The following is a 17,223-nucleotide window of genomic DNA, read 5'->3' on the forward strand; positions in this document are numbered from 1 at the left end:
GGGCATTTGTCCAACAAATGTTTTATAAATAGATCCTTTGGAGCAGAGTCATTCTGAAATTGTTCAAAAATGTTTGCAGTCTGTCATGAGGCCTTCTCCTGGGGAACATCTAAACCAGCCTTTCTCTACCTTTTTTAACCAAGAGGAACCCTTGAAATAATGGTCACATCTCAGGGAACCCCTGCTAAGGTTAGTCCATTGCAGGTAACTCGAAAAATTTGACTCCTATGAACTTTTTTGCTGTTCTGCATAGACATTTATGTACACATGGCACTTTCATTACTATGGTAATTGAAAACATTTATCTTACATTGGTGGTCCGTGGATGAATGTCCCCCTTATAGTGGTGGTTAGAATGCCACCCTTGAAGTCAGCTTTAAAGATCATTGGTGTCATTCTACCTGGCTCTGTCAAGTGATGATGGACCTGGAACTTTGTAGGCACCATCAGATGGGAGACCAATTAACCACAGCTCAAGGAGCCCCTAACAACTTCTGGCGGAACCCTAGCTGAAAATGACTGATCTAAAGGGTAAAATGTATATATTTTTAGGTATGCTGTGTGAATGGGAACATATAACAAACATATAGTGGGGTTTTCTCAAATTCGAAAAGTGTCTGCTTTGACATTAAACACAATAATTCCAGACTAGGTAGGACTGGAGGACATGGCCTTGTTAGGAGGGATGAAAGCGGTTAGAAGGAAGATTGGAAGAAATCACTTGGCATATAAAGTACATTAGATAACAGTATTTTCTATGTCAGTGCTAATTATTATAGCATGATTGATGTATTTCTATCTTACGGTTTAATTTCTGATGGTAAGAAATGCCTAGTTACTAAGCAACCTGCTGTTTATTGAACAAATTTGGGTAGGCGTTGTGTGGAGATCATAATTTCATACCGAACGTCAATTGTGGGAAAATGTGCACAGTGCCAGGACTTAAATGCCAGACAATTTGTTGGGTCTTGTGTTCAGTCTCAATAAGAATTACACTGTTCATAAATAAGGCTGACAGGTGGAATTGTTCTGCTTTTTAATGCAAAAGGTAGTTTATTGTTCCATACATTCATTCACGTAGGGTGATGGTCCCCAGAAATTGTGACACACTCATAAGTTATGCTGTTGAGCGGCTGGTAATAACTCATTAGTGGTTGTTAATGTATTGCAGTCTTAAGGTGACTTCAAAATTCTTAAAAACAAAAGGATCAACCCTGCCGCCGATCAAACACCGCTCTCCTCCACCTACAACCAGTGTTTTACTGCTTTCAAATTGTCTTTATTTTCATCAAACTGATAGATGAATAACATATTAGAAAGTGGCAGGTCATCTTTATTGCTTTAGGCAGTAATACATACAGCCCCAACCCACATCATTGCCAACATTCCAAGCAATAACCCAGGTGGCTACAGTAGACATCAGGGGATGCAGGGACCTGGGAATCGACCACTGGCTCTGATCCATCAAGTAGATAAAGTGGGTGACATAATAAATTACATACTGTATATGATGAACATGTCACTAGCAACTAGCAGCAGTTTTGTTATTCAGGGTCCCCCCCGTAACAGTTTTATTACCTGATCATGGCAGTAGATCTGTTGTATTTTCACTTCCTATAATAGGACAACACAGTTCGCTCTGCAGTTAAATCACATAGAGTGTTGTCACCCTGCGATTGGGTAGTCTCAAACCATGTAATCCTACATTGACTGTAAAGTCCAACCACGGGCACATAAAAAACTGTTCTTTGCAGCAGGGCTGTGCCCACACTGCAAGGGTTAATTGCTCATTTATGTCTAGGGGAATAATAACAGAAAATATACTTACTCGATCCTCTGCTCCTTCCCCCCCTAGACTAGTCCTTGCAGCTTCTGCACCCCTACATTCCCTGAGGTCATGAAGACCAGAGTAGGGTCCATAGACCTGCTTTGGACGTGAGGATGCCGAAGGACAGTCCACCATGGCAGGGGAGCACTGTCTGCTGGAGGATCAGGTAAATAAAACTTTCCCCTTTTCCCTAGACAAAATGAGCTGTAAAGGGGGGGGTCTGGGGTGTACAGCACCACTGCAAGGGATCATTTTTTTTATCTGCTTGAAGTTGGGCTTTAAGAAATGTCAACAAAATTAAAGCCAAACTGGTGATTACACTAAAAAGGCCATTACAACAGTTTTTTTTTTCTTGTGGAAAAATGGTTTAGGCTGGGTTCATACTCTTGCACTGTGGTAACACGTATTAGCCCTGGTTCACATATATGCAGCCGTGCGTGTCGCGTTTTGCGCGGGCACGAGAGCCCATTCATTTGAATGGATTCCCTTGCCCTACAGCACGCAGAGAAGAAATCCCTGCACTTCTCCTGAACGCGCAGCCCACACGGGAACCTCAGGTCCCAGTAAGGTTGCGTTTTCCAGTGCGGGCGGCGTGCCATTAGAACTAATGGCACCCGTCCACGGGTCCGCATTTCTCTGTGCGGGTGGTGCGGCTGCATGGATTTTCGTGCAGATCTGCAGAGGCACCACCTGCACAGATGTGAACCTAGCTTAAGTGTACATTAATGCAACATGCAAAAACGTGTTTTGTGATTTGATGCACTGTGATGCCATTCATTCTTAAAGGCACCGAAACGCACCTTAAAAACAAATGTACATTGCAGCGCAGCACAATGGACAGTAATATACTACTGTGCGGTGTGCAGCATTTCATGATACAAAAATAGTACAAGCACCTTTTTTTGGTGCAGTAAGCAGGCCATTCAAATGAATAGACTGTCTGAATGCAACGCATGTAATGATCAGGATCACAAGCAGCAACACACATGCACTAACTCAGTGCAACAGTGTGAACCCAGCCTAAATCATATGAATCAGTACCCCTCTCGATTTTACACAGCTTGTTCCAACCCCTACAACTGATACCTGTGCGGGACAGCTTGGCCTGTTAAAAGAAGTGAAAAAAAAAAACAGCTATTGCCAGGATCAATAGGTAATAATTCTATGTTGGGGGGGGGAGGGGGGTGTAGCTGAGAAATACGTAAACAGCTGTGTTAATGCTAATACATACTGCATCACATATGTATTTTCTGATTTTGCCCATGGTACTATTAGGCATGCTAAAGTCACCTTTCAGGCACACGTGTTATAACTTGATAGGCCACTTTAGCTTTCTCTATGAACCATGGCAGTCATTTGAATTAAACTCCATGGAGTTGATTTACTAAAGGCAAATAGATGGCTCACTTTGCAAGGGAATTTGTCCCGGACTTCCATCATTCAATCATGTGCAAGCACAAAAAGCTGTTTGTTTGTTTTTTATTTTCCTTGTACAAGATTGGGTATTCTTTGCAAAGTGAAACTTCCTTTGCAAAGTGAACAGCCTATTTGCCTTTAGTAAATCAACCTCAATATTCTTATCCCACGTCTTGGTAAGAACATCCGATTGTAATATCTACATAACAAATAATATCCATATTATGAGACGTATACAAGATCATCAGTCTCAATGGCAAATACTAAAATACAGCTCTGTAAATTGTTCAGTCCTTTTTGTGGCTGATGTGAACATGAAAATTTGCATATCAGTTAAGGACATTAATTTGTATTTCTCTGAGTGTGATATTTCATGGAAGCAGGTGTGGCTTCTGATCATTTACATCATGCAGTCCCTTAGATCACAGTGCGCATGTTATCAAAGCTGATTGGTGTATTGTGTTGTCTACACAATACTGCTTTGAAGGCACGGTACCAAAATATTCATATAGTATATTGCACACATTCCAAGCAGTGTGCTCATACTTGTATATCTCAGCAGCTTGAAGGACTGGTACTTCCATTGCACAATGACTCACCAGCATCACAGTAAGGGAAGTCTTCTACCTTTGAGGCCCTATCAACAAATATTTCTGCAACAGCAGTACATTGCATATAATAAACAGGTTCAAAAGATCATCCTGCATTTATAGTGGTTTTAAAGTGTTGGGTGGAGAGTTTCGGTGCATCACATTTGTGACTGGTTTCCGTTTGCACGCTTTAAATTTTAAAAGATCATGTTGACTTTGGAATCACCATCAGCATACCATACCATAATCATCCATGTCCGTCACATGCATTATCGTAAGCCTCTGACACATTGGAAGGGATCTGCATGTGGACTTTACAGGCAGATACTGAAGTCCCAGTCTTGTGTTCACAAGGAACTAAACTACTTTCCTAAGAGTTCTACAAGATCCCCTGAGAAACTCAGAGTGGTACAGTATACAGAGAGGAGCAGAGTTGTCCCAGGCATTTCCTGATTGTTAATCATGTTTTTTATTGTTCTCTGTGGTTTGAAGGGAGGATAAAAAGTCCATCATGAGCTTGGCTGTTTTTCTGGGTCTTTCCATCACTACTGAGTGACCACAGTTCTCTAGGATCTCCACCTGGCTTCCAGGTATGGCACTGGACAAGACTTCTGCTCCAGAAACATCCAAGACCTGTGACAGAGGAATAATGAATGAAACATATTAAAGATGCAGGGAAATCCATAAACTGGAAGCGGTGGTTAGCTTATGCACTGGTTATAGAACGTAGAACTAGTTTGGGATGCTTTGGAGTTTGGGAACATTGTTGGACATTCTAAAATTACTGTTAGTTTAGGAAGCTTTAGAGTTTGGGGGCATTGTTGAACATTATAAAATAGAATTTTACCCTGCGACATGATCTAACATGCTGTACACCCAGGTATGAAACAAAACTCACTTAAAGTGTTACTAAACCCGTAACAGTAAAATCAGTCTGTATATGCAGTAAAGCATGCGTGTTATATTCACTGTGGAACCTAAGGGGCTAATAATCTACATTGTGTAAAAAGGCTGTTTGATCCTGTATTCTCTGTTCCTCCCCTTCTTCAACTGTCCCCAATCCATGTGCTGATGGTACAGAGCCCTAGGAGTCACTCTGCACATGCTCAGTTTAGTGTGTATTGCAAGAGAGTTTTTTTCTTTGGGAGGGTGTATGTGATCGGCAAGGGGCCAATCAGCACTGTCCAGACAGAGGGTTAGGGGTTATGCAGCCTCATAGGACAGTCAGAGGAGAATGAAAAGTCCTCCTTCAAGCTCTAACCAGTGCTCAACTAGGCACTGATAGAAGTCACAAGACTGCTATATACTGCTGATGAGAAAAGGTATTTAGTAGTTTATATTTACTAAAATAATAACATTTCCATGTTCTGTGTTCTGTGGGAGACCAGATATAGTGAATTCAGGGTCCTGGATTTAGGAACACTTTTAACTATGTTTCTATATACTATACATATGTCACAAATAGAGCAAAGAGACCCACCTGGTCCTGTCGACCCCAGATGATCTGGGTGGGAACTGTAATTTTGTCCATGCTTTTTTGAAGAATGTGACGTGATTTTTCAGCAACCAAATCTAAAAACACTGAACAAAATATTGCTTGTTAGTTGTCACCATTATCAACTCAACAACAATATGCTCACAATTAAAACATAGCTAAACTCAAACACAAAAATGTAATAATTAGCAGCTTACTAAACCTTAGATGGTGGCTGCGATAGTTTCCTTTTTTCAAGATTTTTTTAACTTTATTTTTATATGGTATTCGTGCAAATAGCACAGTTCCTATCCCTGAGTGGGGTGATGGGATTAGTAGTTTACATTAGTAGTTTACATATGAAAGATAGCATTTTTCTTGGTCTTTGTCGAAGTACTGGTAAACTGTAAAATATTACATTTTTGTTCTTAGTTATGATTTAAATGGGGCCTTTTGTAGAGTAAAGCTGGATATACACTATTGGAAAAAGCTGATACAGTCTCCACTGTATACAGTGCAGATGGAGGAATCTTCATCATCTAATTGGATGTGGGTGCTGATTGGCCAACAATTTTCCACTCTATTTTATTTTCAGCTCTCTCCCTTTTTTATGTACTCTTAAAAGTATCAATGTCCTCATGCTTCACTATGGGATTCCCCCCCCCCCTTTTTTTCCCTTTTTCTTTTATACGTCATGGATTTTGTGGACAACCTTTCTAATCTATTTTTTTTATGTTTTTGTGACTCTAATGTGTAATATATGTAAAATGATTTGATATAATTTTTTGCAGTCATATTATTCAGACTTCTGATTGGATTAATATGAATAAGCCCATATTTTAGTGCCTATCCCAAAGAAGCAACCACATATAACGAAACATGTTGAGTTTAAGCACTGTGTAAATCTGTAAGATTGTGGACTAGCGTAAAGCGGGCCATAGATGGATCAAAATTCAACTGGTTCAGCAGGGACCTGACAAATTTTGATTCATCTATGGGCAGGTTGCTGTACAGAAGCCTGTCTCTCAATGAACTTCTTTTGGAAGCCTGTTGACAAATTGTTGCTTGATCAGTGTTGCTGGCTATCGCCAGAGGTCCTGATGAGTGTATTCTGATGGTGCGGATGCCTTTGTGGATGGGGGAATTGATTTATTTTCTTTTGTTTAACCCGCTGATAGAACGAAAGAAAATGTATGCATGGCCAGCCTTATTTATTTTAGATGAAGTCTGTTTACTATATATATATATATATGTTAATTGCATTCATTGTTTACATACAATAATATATGTTTTTATTCTTTATAAATCACTGTGTTTGCGGAAAATAAAACCTTCCCTGGAGGTAAAAAGTAGCAACGTCTTTAGACCTTATTCAAACAGGCTGTTAATATGGGCGCTTCTGGTGCATTTTTCCGTTCCCCCAAAAGCCTAACAAGGCAGCAAGAGGGGATCATACACACTATTTAACTTGGCTTGTTGTATTGGCAGGTGGTGCTGCCTGTCAAACCTGTCCATTAAAGTTCATGGGACAGTGCTGCACCTGCAAGTCAAATAATGCTTGGCTTGTAGTTCTGGTGTGTTCGTTCCATGCAAAATTGACATTTGGCAAAAAAAAAAAAAAGAAAAAAAATAAAAAAAAAAAGGCATTCAGGACTGTACATATTTATCCAATATGGATCACTTTTTAAAGACTGCTGCCATGTGAACCTAGCCGAATACAGTAATTTTCTAATCTCTTACAGCAGATAGACTGTCACTTACACGTTCTGTAAAATTCATTATGAGGAATGCGAACATCAACGAGTCCTTGAAGCACCTAGGAATAAAAATGTTTCAATTGGATTAAACATTAAGGATGTGTTACTAATTCAACTTAGAAATAATTAAGTGCAGACTGGTTTCATGGCTTTCCTCTGCAGTTTTTCTCTTTTTACAACACTGGGGCTATGAATGTAGCAGACAGACACTCTCATAGCACTTCCTTGTAGTTGAACTAGGACCTTTCATTAAAGAATATAAATCACAGCAATTAATTATACTGTATGTGCATTCTTAGATTGTAAGCTCCAAGGATCAGGGCCCTCCTAACTCTCTTGTATTGAACTGTATTGTCTCCCGTTATATTGTAAAGCGCTGAGCAAACTGTTGGCGCTATATAATTCCTGTATAATAATCTGTATCTGCACTTACAGTTTTCTCTCAGTCCCCCTGCAAGGGCCCACAAATACCTGTTGAACCTACCAGTGAAATCAGCCAATGCAGCTTCCTGTGATGGTGTGGCAATGATGCTGCATTGCTCCTGAAATCAGGGCTGAGTTGCCACTCTCAGGTAGGCTGTGCCACCTTGCACTACAGTGGGTTGAAAAAAATGTTATAGACAGAGGGTCAGGGGTTATGCAGCCTCATAGGACAGTCCGAGCAGAATGAAAACTCGTTCTACAAGCTTTAACCAGTGCTCAGCTAGACACTGATAAAAGTCACAAGACTGCTATATACTGCTGATGAGAAAAGGTATTTATCAGTTTATATTTACTTAAATCATTGCATTTCCATGTTGTGTGTACTGTCGGAGACCAGATATAGTGAATGCAGGGTCATGGGTTAAGCAACGCTTTAAATTACAAGTAAAAAATTAAAGATTTGCCATCTTAAAGGAAAAGGTTAATTGTGCCTAAGCAGCACTTAGAAAATACTACCATTTTTAATTCCTTCTCCAAAATAGTGCACATCCTGACATGTGACTCTGCCTAGGCACTGCTGGATCTACAGCCTCATTGTTGCACATATGTGAGAATATTTAAGGTATATCCTACCCACACCTGCCTCTAATGACTGATCTAGTAATTATATTTGAATTGAGTTTGGTGATGTCACTACTGCTCCCTCATTGTTCACCTGATGGCCTACTGGAGAGAAAGCTGTAGGAAACCAGAGGATCTACAGTGCAAGGATCTCCCTGCTTCTGCTTCCCTCATTCTGCTGATCTGTGCTTCCTCCACCTCTGTTGCTGCTTCCTGAATATCCCCATCCCACACCAGTCATAAGATCACAGCCCTCAAAATGGCGGGAAACAAAGCCCTGTTCTACTACCAATTGCCCCCTCCAACAAGACACAAGAGAAAAAGGTATGGTAACACAGCCCTGGGAAAATTATCATCTTTTTTGTGCACAAAAAAGGATTAGGATGGATTAGAACTTTTGGCAAAATTGGAATAAGGATTAGGTAAAGGTTTAGATTTTCAGATGAAAACGTAGGTTAGGTCAATTGCTGAAGATTATAGATCACAACGAGGTTTGGGGTAAAATCACATGCATCATAAGCAGTAGTGCCAAATATATAGTGGCAAGGTACAGTTTATTTGTACAAAGATTTCAGGAGACGGAAATGTTTGCAAGGACTGCCAATGCTCCCCAGCAAAATTAACTGCATCTGTTTTAAGAAGCTAAAAATCAAAGCACATATGAAAACCACCAAACCCTTCAGTCATCTTTTTCACATACTGTCTAACTCAGTTGTTCTCAACCACAGGACATGGCTGCGGTCCACTGCTGGGCCCTTCCTTCCTTTCTCCCAAGCCTCCAGTCAGCTTTGGATCCCTTAACCTCCTACAGTGCCTCCCAGCTTCCATAGTGCCACCTAACTGCCCATAGTGGCCCACAGTGCCTTCAAGCCTACTATGAGCCCTCAGCCTCCACAGTGCCCCCCAACCTCCCACAGTGCCAACTAGCCTCCCACAGTGCCCACAGCCTGCTGTAGAGCTTCCAGACCTTCAGAGTGCCCTCATACCACATCAGTGTCCCACAGTGCCCCCCAGCTTCCTCCCGAAACCTCATCCCCATCACGGCCACCAAGTCTGCTGAAGAGTCCCCCTACCAACTCCAGAATTCCCATCCACAGTGACAACCAGCCCCATCCAGACCCTTCCAGACTTTCAATACATGTTTTGTATTCCCAGTCATAGTTTTGGCTACATTTACTGGGCCCTGATCTCAAGGTTAAGAACCACTGGACTAACCTATAATGAAACTCCTAGTGTCTGATGCAGTGGATCAAGTATATAACAATGATGTTTACCCAGAAGCCTCTTCCTCAGGGGTACAAACCTAGGTAACATTATTGGACAAACTGTCTGTCTCTCCTAAATACTTGATAGAGGGCATTTTGTAGGAAGCTTTGAAATAAACACAGTGAGTTAACTCTGGAATTGCTGGAATGCTAGCCTTGAAACAAAATCCTTCACCTTTATTTTAGTCTCTTTGTGTACATCTGATATTGTTCCCCTATAATTGGTGGATAGATCTACACACTTGGCGCAGCAATACATCCTATTATCCTGTGATCTTCACATTTTCTCAGCTGGATTAATTTCTTGGAAATATTCTCTTTTTATCTCACAACAATTAAGGTTATTTTCTGAGGGCTACAGATAATGCCATTGGCTTTTCATGGTTTAATAATATATGTATTTATTTCTGAATGCCAATAATATGTCTATTGTTGACTACAATACCCACATATTTTCTATGTGCCCTAGTGATGACTGGCATTCTTCCAATTTGAAAAATGTCAAATCACTGCTCTAGTGTGAATGGGCCCTAATATCATGGGAAACTGCTTGCTATGTATCTGTGCAAAATAAAAGTCCTGCTTTTAAGCAGACAAGTTTAACATAATTCAATGTTCCTTTAAAAGAAATCCAGGGCTACTTTGCCATCCTCACAACTCATCCCTGCACCAGGCATCAGTGACATATTTGGAGGTATTCAAATTAGAGCAAACAGCTACAGGTGTACAACTATACTTCTGGGAGCTGGAAATTAAGGCATGGAGGTTCCATTGTTGTAATATTCAAAACATATCGCCATCAGGTTCTGGCCCTAACTAAAATACATATGTAGTGCCCCCTATGGGTGCTAGAGAATTAAATTCAGTTTGGCTCACAGTAGTGAAGTAAGCAAGTCTGATTGTGTTACTTTAGGTCAGGCTAGAGGACTCTACTGGTCAGGTCTCTAGTACATCCCCAAGGTTCTGGAGTCTTCCAGGATATTCTTCAAGCTACTGGGCGGAGGGGTGGAGACTGAGATCTGCATATCCATGGGAGTCTGGCCAACCCCAGGCAGGAGGCCTGGCAGTGTGGCAGACAGACCCATAAGTATGGAAGAGCCTTGCTAGCAGCAGGAGTCTGGGAGTTGGATGAAAGATGGATTGTTGAGATGCTTTCGTATAGCCTGGGAAGGGACTACAGGGAACTGGGACCTGCACCACAAGTCCTATCCAGAGGGTACCTTGTTCAGCATGTAGGACTAGCACAGTTACAAGGCCTGAACAAGCAGTCTTATGCAAAACCATAGGATACAAGGGAGAGGGCTGCCAGGTGCCATACATGGAATTCCTTGCTCTGAGATACTCTTCAAGGCAGCCAGGTGGGTGGGTAGTTTCCAGCTGGGGTCTGAAGAGATTTACTTAAAGGGAACCAAGTGCTCCTTTAAAGAGACTTTGTAACTGATCCATTAAGAGACAAAAGTCACTTTGGAGGGAGTAGAGTCCAGGATCCATCCTTTTTGTACATAAAATAGGAAGTTTGTCATCAGAGTTGCTGTTTTTAAGTCAAATTTGGCGTCCCATATACCAGGGCCCAAAATTATCACTCACCTGCTCGCATTTGGCAAGTGAAAATAATGTGGGGCGAGTGTGTCCACTTAGGGCACCAGGATAGGAGCGGCTGCTGACATTCCTCCGGTGCCTCTTCCTCCCCCAATGTTTTGCTCTCTCTCCCTTCTCCCCCACAACTCCGCCTAAGCCCTCCATCTGCTTGTATTTCCTGCATGTCGGTACGGGACTCAATGCTCTTGTGGGTTCCTGATTGTGCACTGGCTGTGTGGCGGCTCCCTGCGGGAAAAGAGTGCTCTCCCCCGCCTAGGGACTTCACTCCTCTGAGACTCTGCTCCATCCCCAGCCCAGTCTTGTTTTATTATGTCTCCCCCCAGCAGCAAGAGCAGGAGAGGAGAAAGCCAAGACAAAGAGCTGCCAGCTGGATGTGTAATAATGGGCTGGCAAGGTAGCAAACAGGAATACAACTGAGCCTGCAGATCAGAATCGTCCCTCATGTAAGTGGATGCTTACCATTTGGAGACACCTGATGTAAAGGGGGGCTCTGATGGGACACCCAATGTAAAGAGGGACTCTGATGGGGACACCCGATGTAAAGGGGGACTCTGATGGGGACACCCGATGTAAAGGGGGACACCTGATGTAAAGGAGGACACTGATAGGGACACCTGATGTAACGGGGGGCTCTGATGGGGACACCCGATGTAAAGGGAGACTCTGATGGGGACACCTATGTAAAGGGGGACACCTATTTTTGTACCTTAATTCTGCATAAAACATTTAACAGTGTAATTTCATGAGATAATTTATGGGGGCATGTTTAGGGACGGAATTAGGAGCGGGGCAAGGTAGGGGTTTGGTAAGGCAACTGGTGGCGAGTAACTCTTAAGGCCTGGCTAGTAGTTTTGAGCCCTGCCATATACCCCTAGACATTATCCAAGTTGTTTACGTGAAATAAAACAACAAAAACAAGCCCAAAGGACTAGATACGGACTCTGAATGGAAGTTGAAAAATGTGTTTTGCCTAGCTGTGCAGCTATAGGGGACCAGAAAACTCAGTGGCTCCTTATGGGGTAGTGCCACACATATCACTGATGTGGATTATACCTTCAAAGTGGAACTAGACTCTCTCAATCCACATGAACTATTTTTAATCCTTTTTCTGCTAGCAATAGTAAATAGATAGGAAGGTATATCATGTTTACTCATTTTAAACTTTTTTTTTTAACGTCTTCAGTTGCTTCCTGGTTCCTGGCCTAGGCAAAAATCATTTCATGAATCCCAAGAGTCTTCATTGCCATTATATTATTCATCTGGAGGAGGGAAGCAATGAATTTCTCAACTAAGCACACCCTCCTGAATTCACACCTGAGCAAAGGATTCCAAGAACTAAATGCTGCTCCATGAATCATCTGCCCTTACTGATGATAGCTACAGCTAGAAATGCTGGGGGGTATTTTTCAGAGCAATTTCTCAACAAAATAAAGCATGGAGACATAGTTGGATGGGTGTTGTTTGCTTTTATATGAATATTAATTAATTATAGGTCAAGTTTTTAGGGTGGAACATGTAGAACGTTCCATCTCCTGCACCTTCTTTCCCCCGATCCTCTCCCTCCATGTGACATCAGACAGAGGATCCACTCCCTGCACCTGCTGTCACTTTTTAAATGTAGCACGGCTGTGCAGGGCTGCGCTCACACAACCATATCATTCATTCACAGTTTCCTGTGACTGAATAAACTACAAGTACTGTCACCCACTGTGGCAGACATCTTTGCAGTTTAAATGAACTGTGTGCTTGCTGATCAGCATGCCCATAGTTCATTCACACTGCATACAGAGGTACGGGCAACAGAGCTGCACAGTGTGTGCAGCAGCCTGGCACGGCACCTGCGATCAGCTCCCAGTTTTATAAACCATGTCCCATTTAAAAAAAAAATAATGCACATTTTTTACCTGCAAAAAAAATTTGCATTTATTATTTTTATGTAAAGGTGAACTTAGCCTTTAAAAAACATTTTCAGTTTAAGTTCTGCTTTAGGTTCGGAATTATGACAGGGAAGTTTCACTGCTGGAGTATCATTTTCATGACATTTTAGAAAAGAGTGGCTCATTGGGTCCAGCCCTAACCAAAATATCACATTTCAGTGGAATGGCCCTTTAAATGTTACTAAACCCAGGACCCCGCATTCACTATTTCTGGTCTCCCACAGTACACAGAACATGGAAGTGCAATTATTTATTTTAGTAAATATAAACTGCTAAATACCTTTTCTCATCAGCAGTTAGAGCAAACTTCTAGCAGTGTCCAGCCGAACACATGTTAAAGCTTGTAGTTTTCATTTTGCTCTAGGAGGATGCAGAACTCCTGACCTCTGTCTGGACAGTGTTGATTGGCCCTGTGCTGATCACATGCACTCTCAAAAGAAAAAATAAAAACCTCTCTAGCAATACGCACCAAACTGAACATGTGCAGAGTGTCTCCACACCATATGTCTTATCAGGAGATAAGAGGGGGAGACTGGAAGAAGGGGAGGATCAAGGGGAGGATCAAAGTCAGGATCAAACAGCGTTTTTATACAATGCAGAGGATTAACCCCTTAGGTTCCACAGTGAGTATAACAAGCATGCTTTACTGCATATACAGACTGATTTTACTGTTGTGGGTTTAGTAACACTAAATGTAAAAGGTGTAACTTCTATGTTTCCTATAGGAATTTCCCATACAGAAAAGTTCCAGATAAGGAAATGACCAGGTTTCCTAGATACAGTTTTGCCTCCTTTCTACTCAGATAGACCAGAGTTATGTATTATGGCTGAGGCACTAGCTGAGAGCCCCCAGACGCACACATGGTTCTCACTGTCAATCCCTGCTACCCACTGCCATCTGTGCAGACCAGGCTGAAAATAGCTCAGATTATGCTGTATTATGAAATGAACATTAGCTCGGTCTACCCATACGAAGAGAGATTTTATCAGCAGCAGATCTGAAAAAAACGTCACGTGGTCAAATCTAACAAACAACAGCGTTTCCTGGACTGTCATAAATAAAAATGATGCTTGAAAAACTTTCTTGCCACCAGGTGCTTTGATGGGTCTCATTTATCAATATGTCTGTTATGTCTGGGGAACAACTAATCAGATTCAAACCAGGAACATTACATTTGGACAGTGGATGGTTCAATTACTGTCTCTGGGCAATACATAAAGTTCTCATTGCAAAGTCTATTAGGGGAATTCATAAAAGTGTCTAAGGTGTTCTTTAAAATTCTGATGTGACTCCACACAAATGTTGGTGCGGGCAACAGATTCATGTAGCTATTGTAAACAGGTTCTCCTGTACTGAGAATTACTTATTCTGATTTTACTGCACACTGTGAGCTTTCCACATGTGCACTAGAAGCTGCAGCAAGTCGTATCAAGTCAGCTTCATTTTCTGGCTGGAGGACATCAAGCATCACCTAGCACTTTTTTCCTCAGCCTGCCTGTCCTTAGCCCACCCCTTATTGGATTTCAAGTTTTTCAGTCAATGAGGCTCAGCATCACATGCAGGCATTAGCACCGCTTCCTGTTTTCAGGAAGCTATGCCTGCACCCTGTCAGCCCCTCCCACCTGTCATGATCTGCCAGATTGCATAGAGATACACAGAGACCAGTCATGTCACTGGGTCTAAAATAAGATATGTAATGAAAACAGAAATGTTTTATTTAAAAGAGTTTCTTAACCCCTTCACGCCTAAGGGTAAAACAAATCTAAATGCCTAAGCACAATTTTGCAACGTTGACATGTGTTAGTAAAGCTGTACATATCATCACAACTACTTTGTACATCCAGGTGAATTATACCTTGTTTTTTTCAGGACAAATTGGGCTTTCATTTGGTGGTAAATGGTAATGGAGATCTCCTGATTTTTTTTTTATTATCAAAGGAAAACTGGCCCAAAATAGTAAAAAAAAAAAATACTTTTTTTTTATTTAGCAGTGTGTTTCTTGCTACTACCATAACCTACCACCAAAGAACAACCCAAAAGAAATTCTCCAGCTCTTGACGATCGCAGCGATACCATATATGTGTTTGTTATTTGTTGTTTGTAGCCGTAGTACAGCCAAGAAACAATAGCGCACATTTTGTTTTTGTCTTTTTTTTTTTTACCTAAAACACACAGACACTGACATTAACACTAATCCTGACCTTTGACCCTGACCTTGACCCAAACACTAACCCTGGCACTGAACTAGATCAAACCTTGATCTAGGTATTTTTTCTTTTATTTTTTAATATTTATTTATATTTTTTTTTATTTTACAAACATTTTTTTCCCTCTATGCCAGGAGTTAGAGATACAATGTATCTCTATCCTCCATTCATAGAGAGAGAAAAAACAAGGGGGCCGTGCTGTACAGTGACTGATCACTGTGATAGCCAATCAGAGGCTATCACAGCGATCATGTGACCCAGAATCGAGAGTCCCGAGTCCCGATCATTAGAATGGGACCCGGTGCTCTCAGTGCGGTGCGCTCTCAGCACAAAGACAGGTGTGCAAATATGCGACCCCACCCTAAAAAGCCCAGTTCTGTGAGGCCACATATTTGTGTTACGTCGGTGCAAAATGGTGCAAATAAAAATGTTGCTGAGGGGGGAAAAGGAGGTGCCAGAAAAGGCCAAAACTACTAGATTAAACTTCAGCTTTAAAGTGATTGTAAAGGCTGAAGGTTTTTTTACCTGAAGGTTTTTCGTGCAGCAGCCCCCCCCGCCCCCCCCCCCAGCCCTCTCAATACTTACCTGAGCCTTGCAATCCAGCAATGTGAATGACAGCCTCGGCTGTCCTGAGTCTCTGCCTCCTTATTGGCTGAGACAGCAAGCGGGAGCCATTGGCTCCTGTTGCTGTCAATCACGGCAAGTCAGCCAATGAGGAGAGGGTAGCTCCGTGTGTGATTGGACACACGGAGCAGCGGGTGTCCCCATAGCAAGCTGCTTGCTGTGGGGGCACCCGACAGACAGGAGGAGCCATGAGAGCCTGTAGGGGACCCAAGATGAGGAGGATCCAGGCTGCTGTGTGCAAAACCACTGCACACAGCAGGTAAGTACAGACATGTTTGTTATTTTACAAAAAAAAAAACCCTTTAGAATTGCTTTAAATATTGTACTCAATAGTCACAAAGAATATAAATGCACTTTGTGTTCCTCAAATGCTTTTGCAAACCCAGTTATTACCTTATTAAAAGTAGCAGTGTCATCACTGCTGTGCTGTACGTGTGCAGGAGGGACCCAATAGACCTGATCACTTGTGTTTAGACAATATTTGCTTATCCCAAAGTTGCGTCTGTTTAGAATAAAAAACTGTCTTGTCTACAGTGATAAATCTGAATTTGTAAATCTGTCTCAGATGTTTTCCCAGTTTCATTGGTGCAGTGGAGGTCCGCAAATAAAACTATTGCACAGGCTAAATGAGAGGCAACCTGATCTGAGTCTATACGGGCACAGTGGCTAAATGGTTAGCACTTCCTCCTGGCAGTACTAGGGTCAATGGTTCAAATCCCAGCCACGGCACCACCTGCCTGGAGTTTGCATGTTCTCCCTGTGCCTGCGTGGGTTTCCTCCGGGTACTCCGGTTTCCTCCCACACTCCAAAAGACATGCTGGTAGGTTAATTGGCTCCTGTCTAAATTGGCCCTAATATGTGTATGTATGAATGTAAGTTAGGGACCTTAGATTGTACACCCCTTGAGGGTTAGGGACTGATGTGAATGTACAATATTTGTATGTAAAGCGCTGTGTAAATTGACGGCGCTATATAAGTACCTGAAATAAATAAATAAATATTATATGTGTCACCAATTTACTCAATAAATGTCCCCCAGTTCTGTGTAGTCAGCACCATTTACCTGCTGTGGAATCTTAAAGCGGACATACGAGCACAGTTTCATCATCTGCTCCATCTCTTCTGCAGTGGATGGAATGAGGGGGATTTTTGGATTTTCTTCTCCAGATTCTTTTAAGTCCTGTAGCTGTTTCAGGAATTTGCTTTCTGTCGGATACTGTAGACCTAATCATTGAGAATTAAAAAAGACAAGAAAAATAAACAAGAAATGGCCACATTTCAATACATGTATGGCAATTCCTGTTCAGGAGAAGTCGATCTATCGATTGACTTTTCATAAACGAGATTGTTGGAAATTCCCTGCTTGATCAGCCATGCTGCCAATGGGCTGCAGCACTGATCAGTGTATTCTGATGAAGGGAGAGTCAGCTGTCAGATTACAAAGACACAAGGGGAGGATTTTTCCATTCACCTCGACTGTG

The 17,223-nt window shown here is 41.9% G+C and overlaps 1 protein-coding gene across 1 annotated transcript in view; it reads right to left on the bottom strand.

Annotated features, from left to right (window-relative positions):
- Positions 1 to 1,019: 1,019 nt before the first annotated feature.
- The window catches only part of LOC149461182 (monoacylglycerol lipase abhd6-A-like), a 29,903-nt gene continuing 13,699 nt past the window's right edge, over positions 1,020 to 17,223 (bottom strand). The window contains 4 exon segments of the mRNA XM_089678787.1: positions 1,020 to 4,467; positions 5,315 to 5,415; positions 7,070 to 7,124; positions 16,806 to 16,966. Of these exon segments, the coding sequence (XP_089534913.1) occupies positions 4,291 to 4,467; positions 5,315 to 5,415; positions 7,070 to 7,124; positions 16,806 to 16,966 (494 nt within the window). The 3' untranslated portion in view covers positions 1,020 to 4,290.

Source organism: Staurois parvus, unplaced genomic scaffold (assembly GCF_062004578.1).
Source record: "Staurois parvus isolate SC_StPar_1 unplaced genomic scaffold, SC_StPar_1.0 ptg000209l, whole genome shotgun sequence".
Lineage (NCBI taxonomy): Eukaryota > Metazoa > Chordata > Amphibia > Anura > Ranidae > Staurois > Staurois parvus.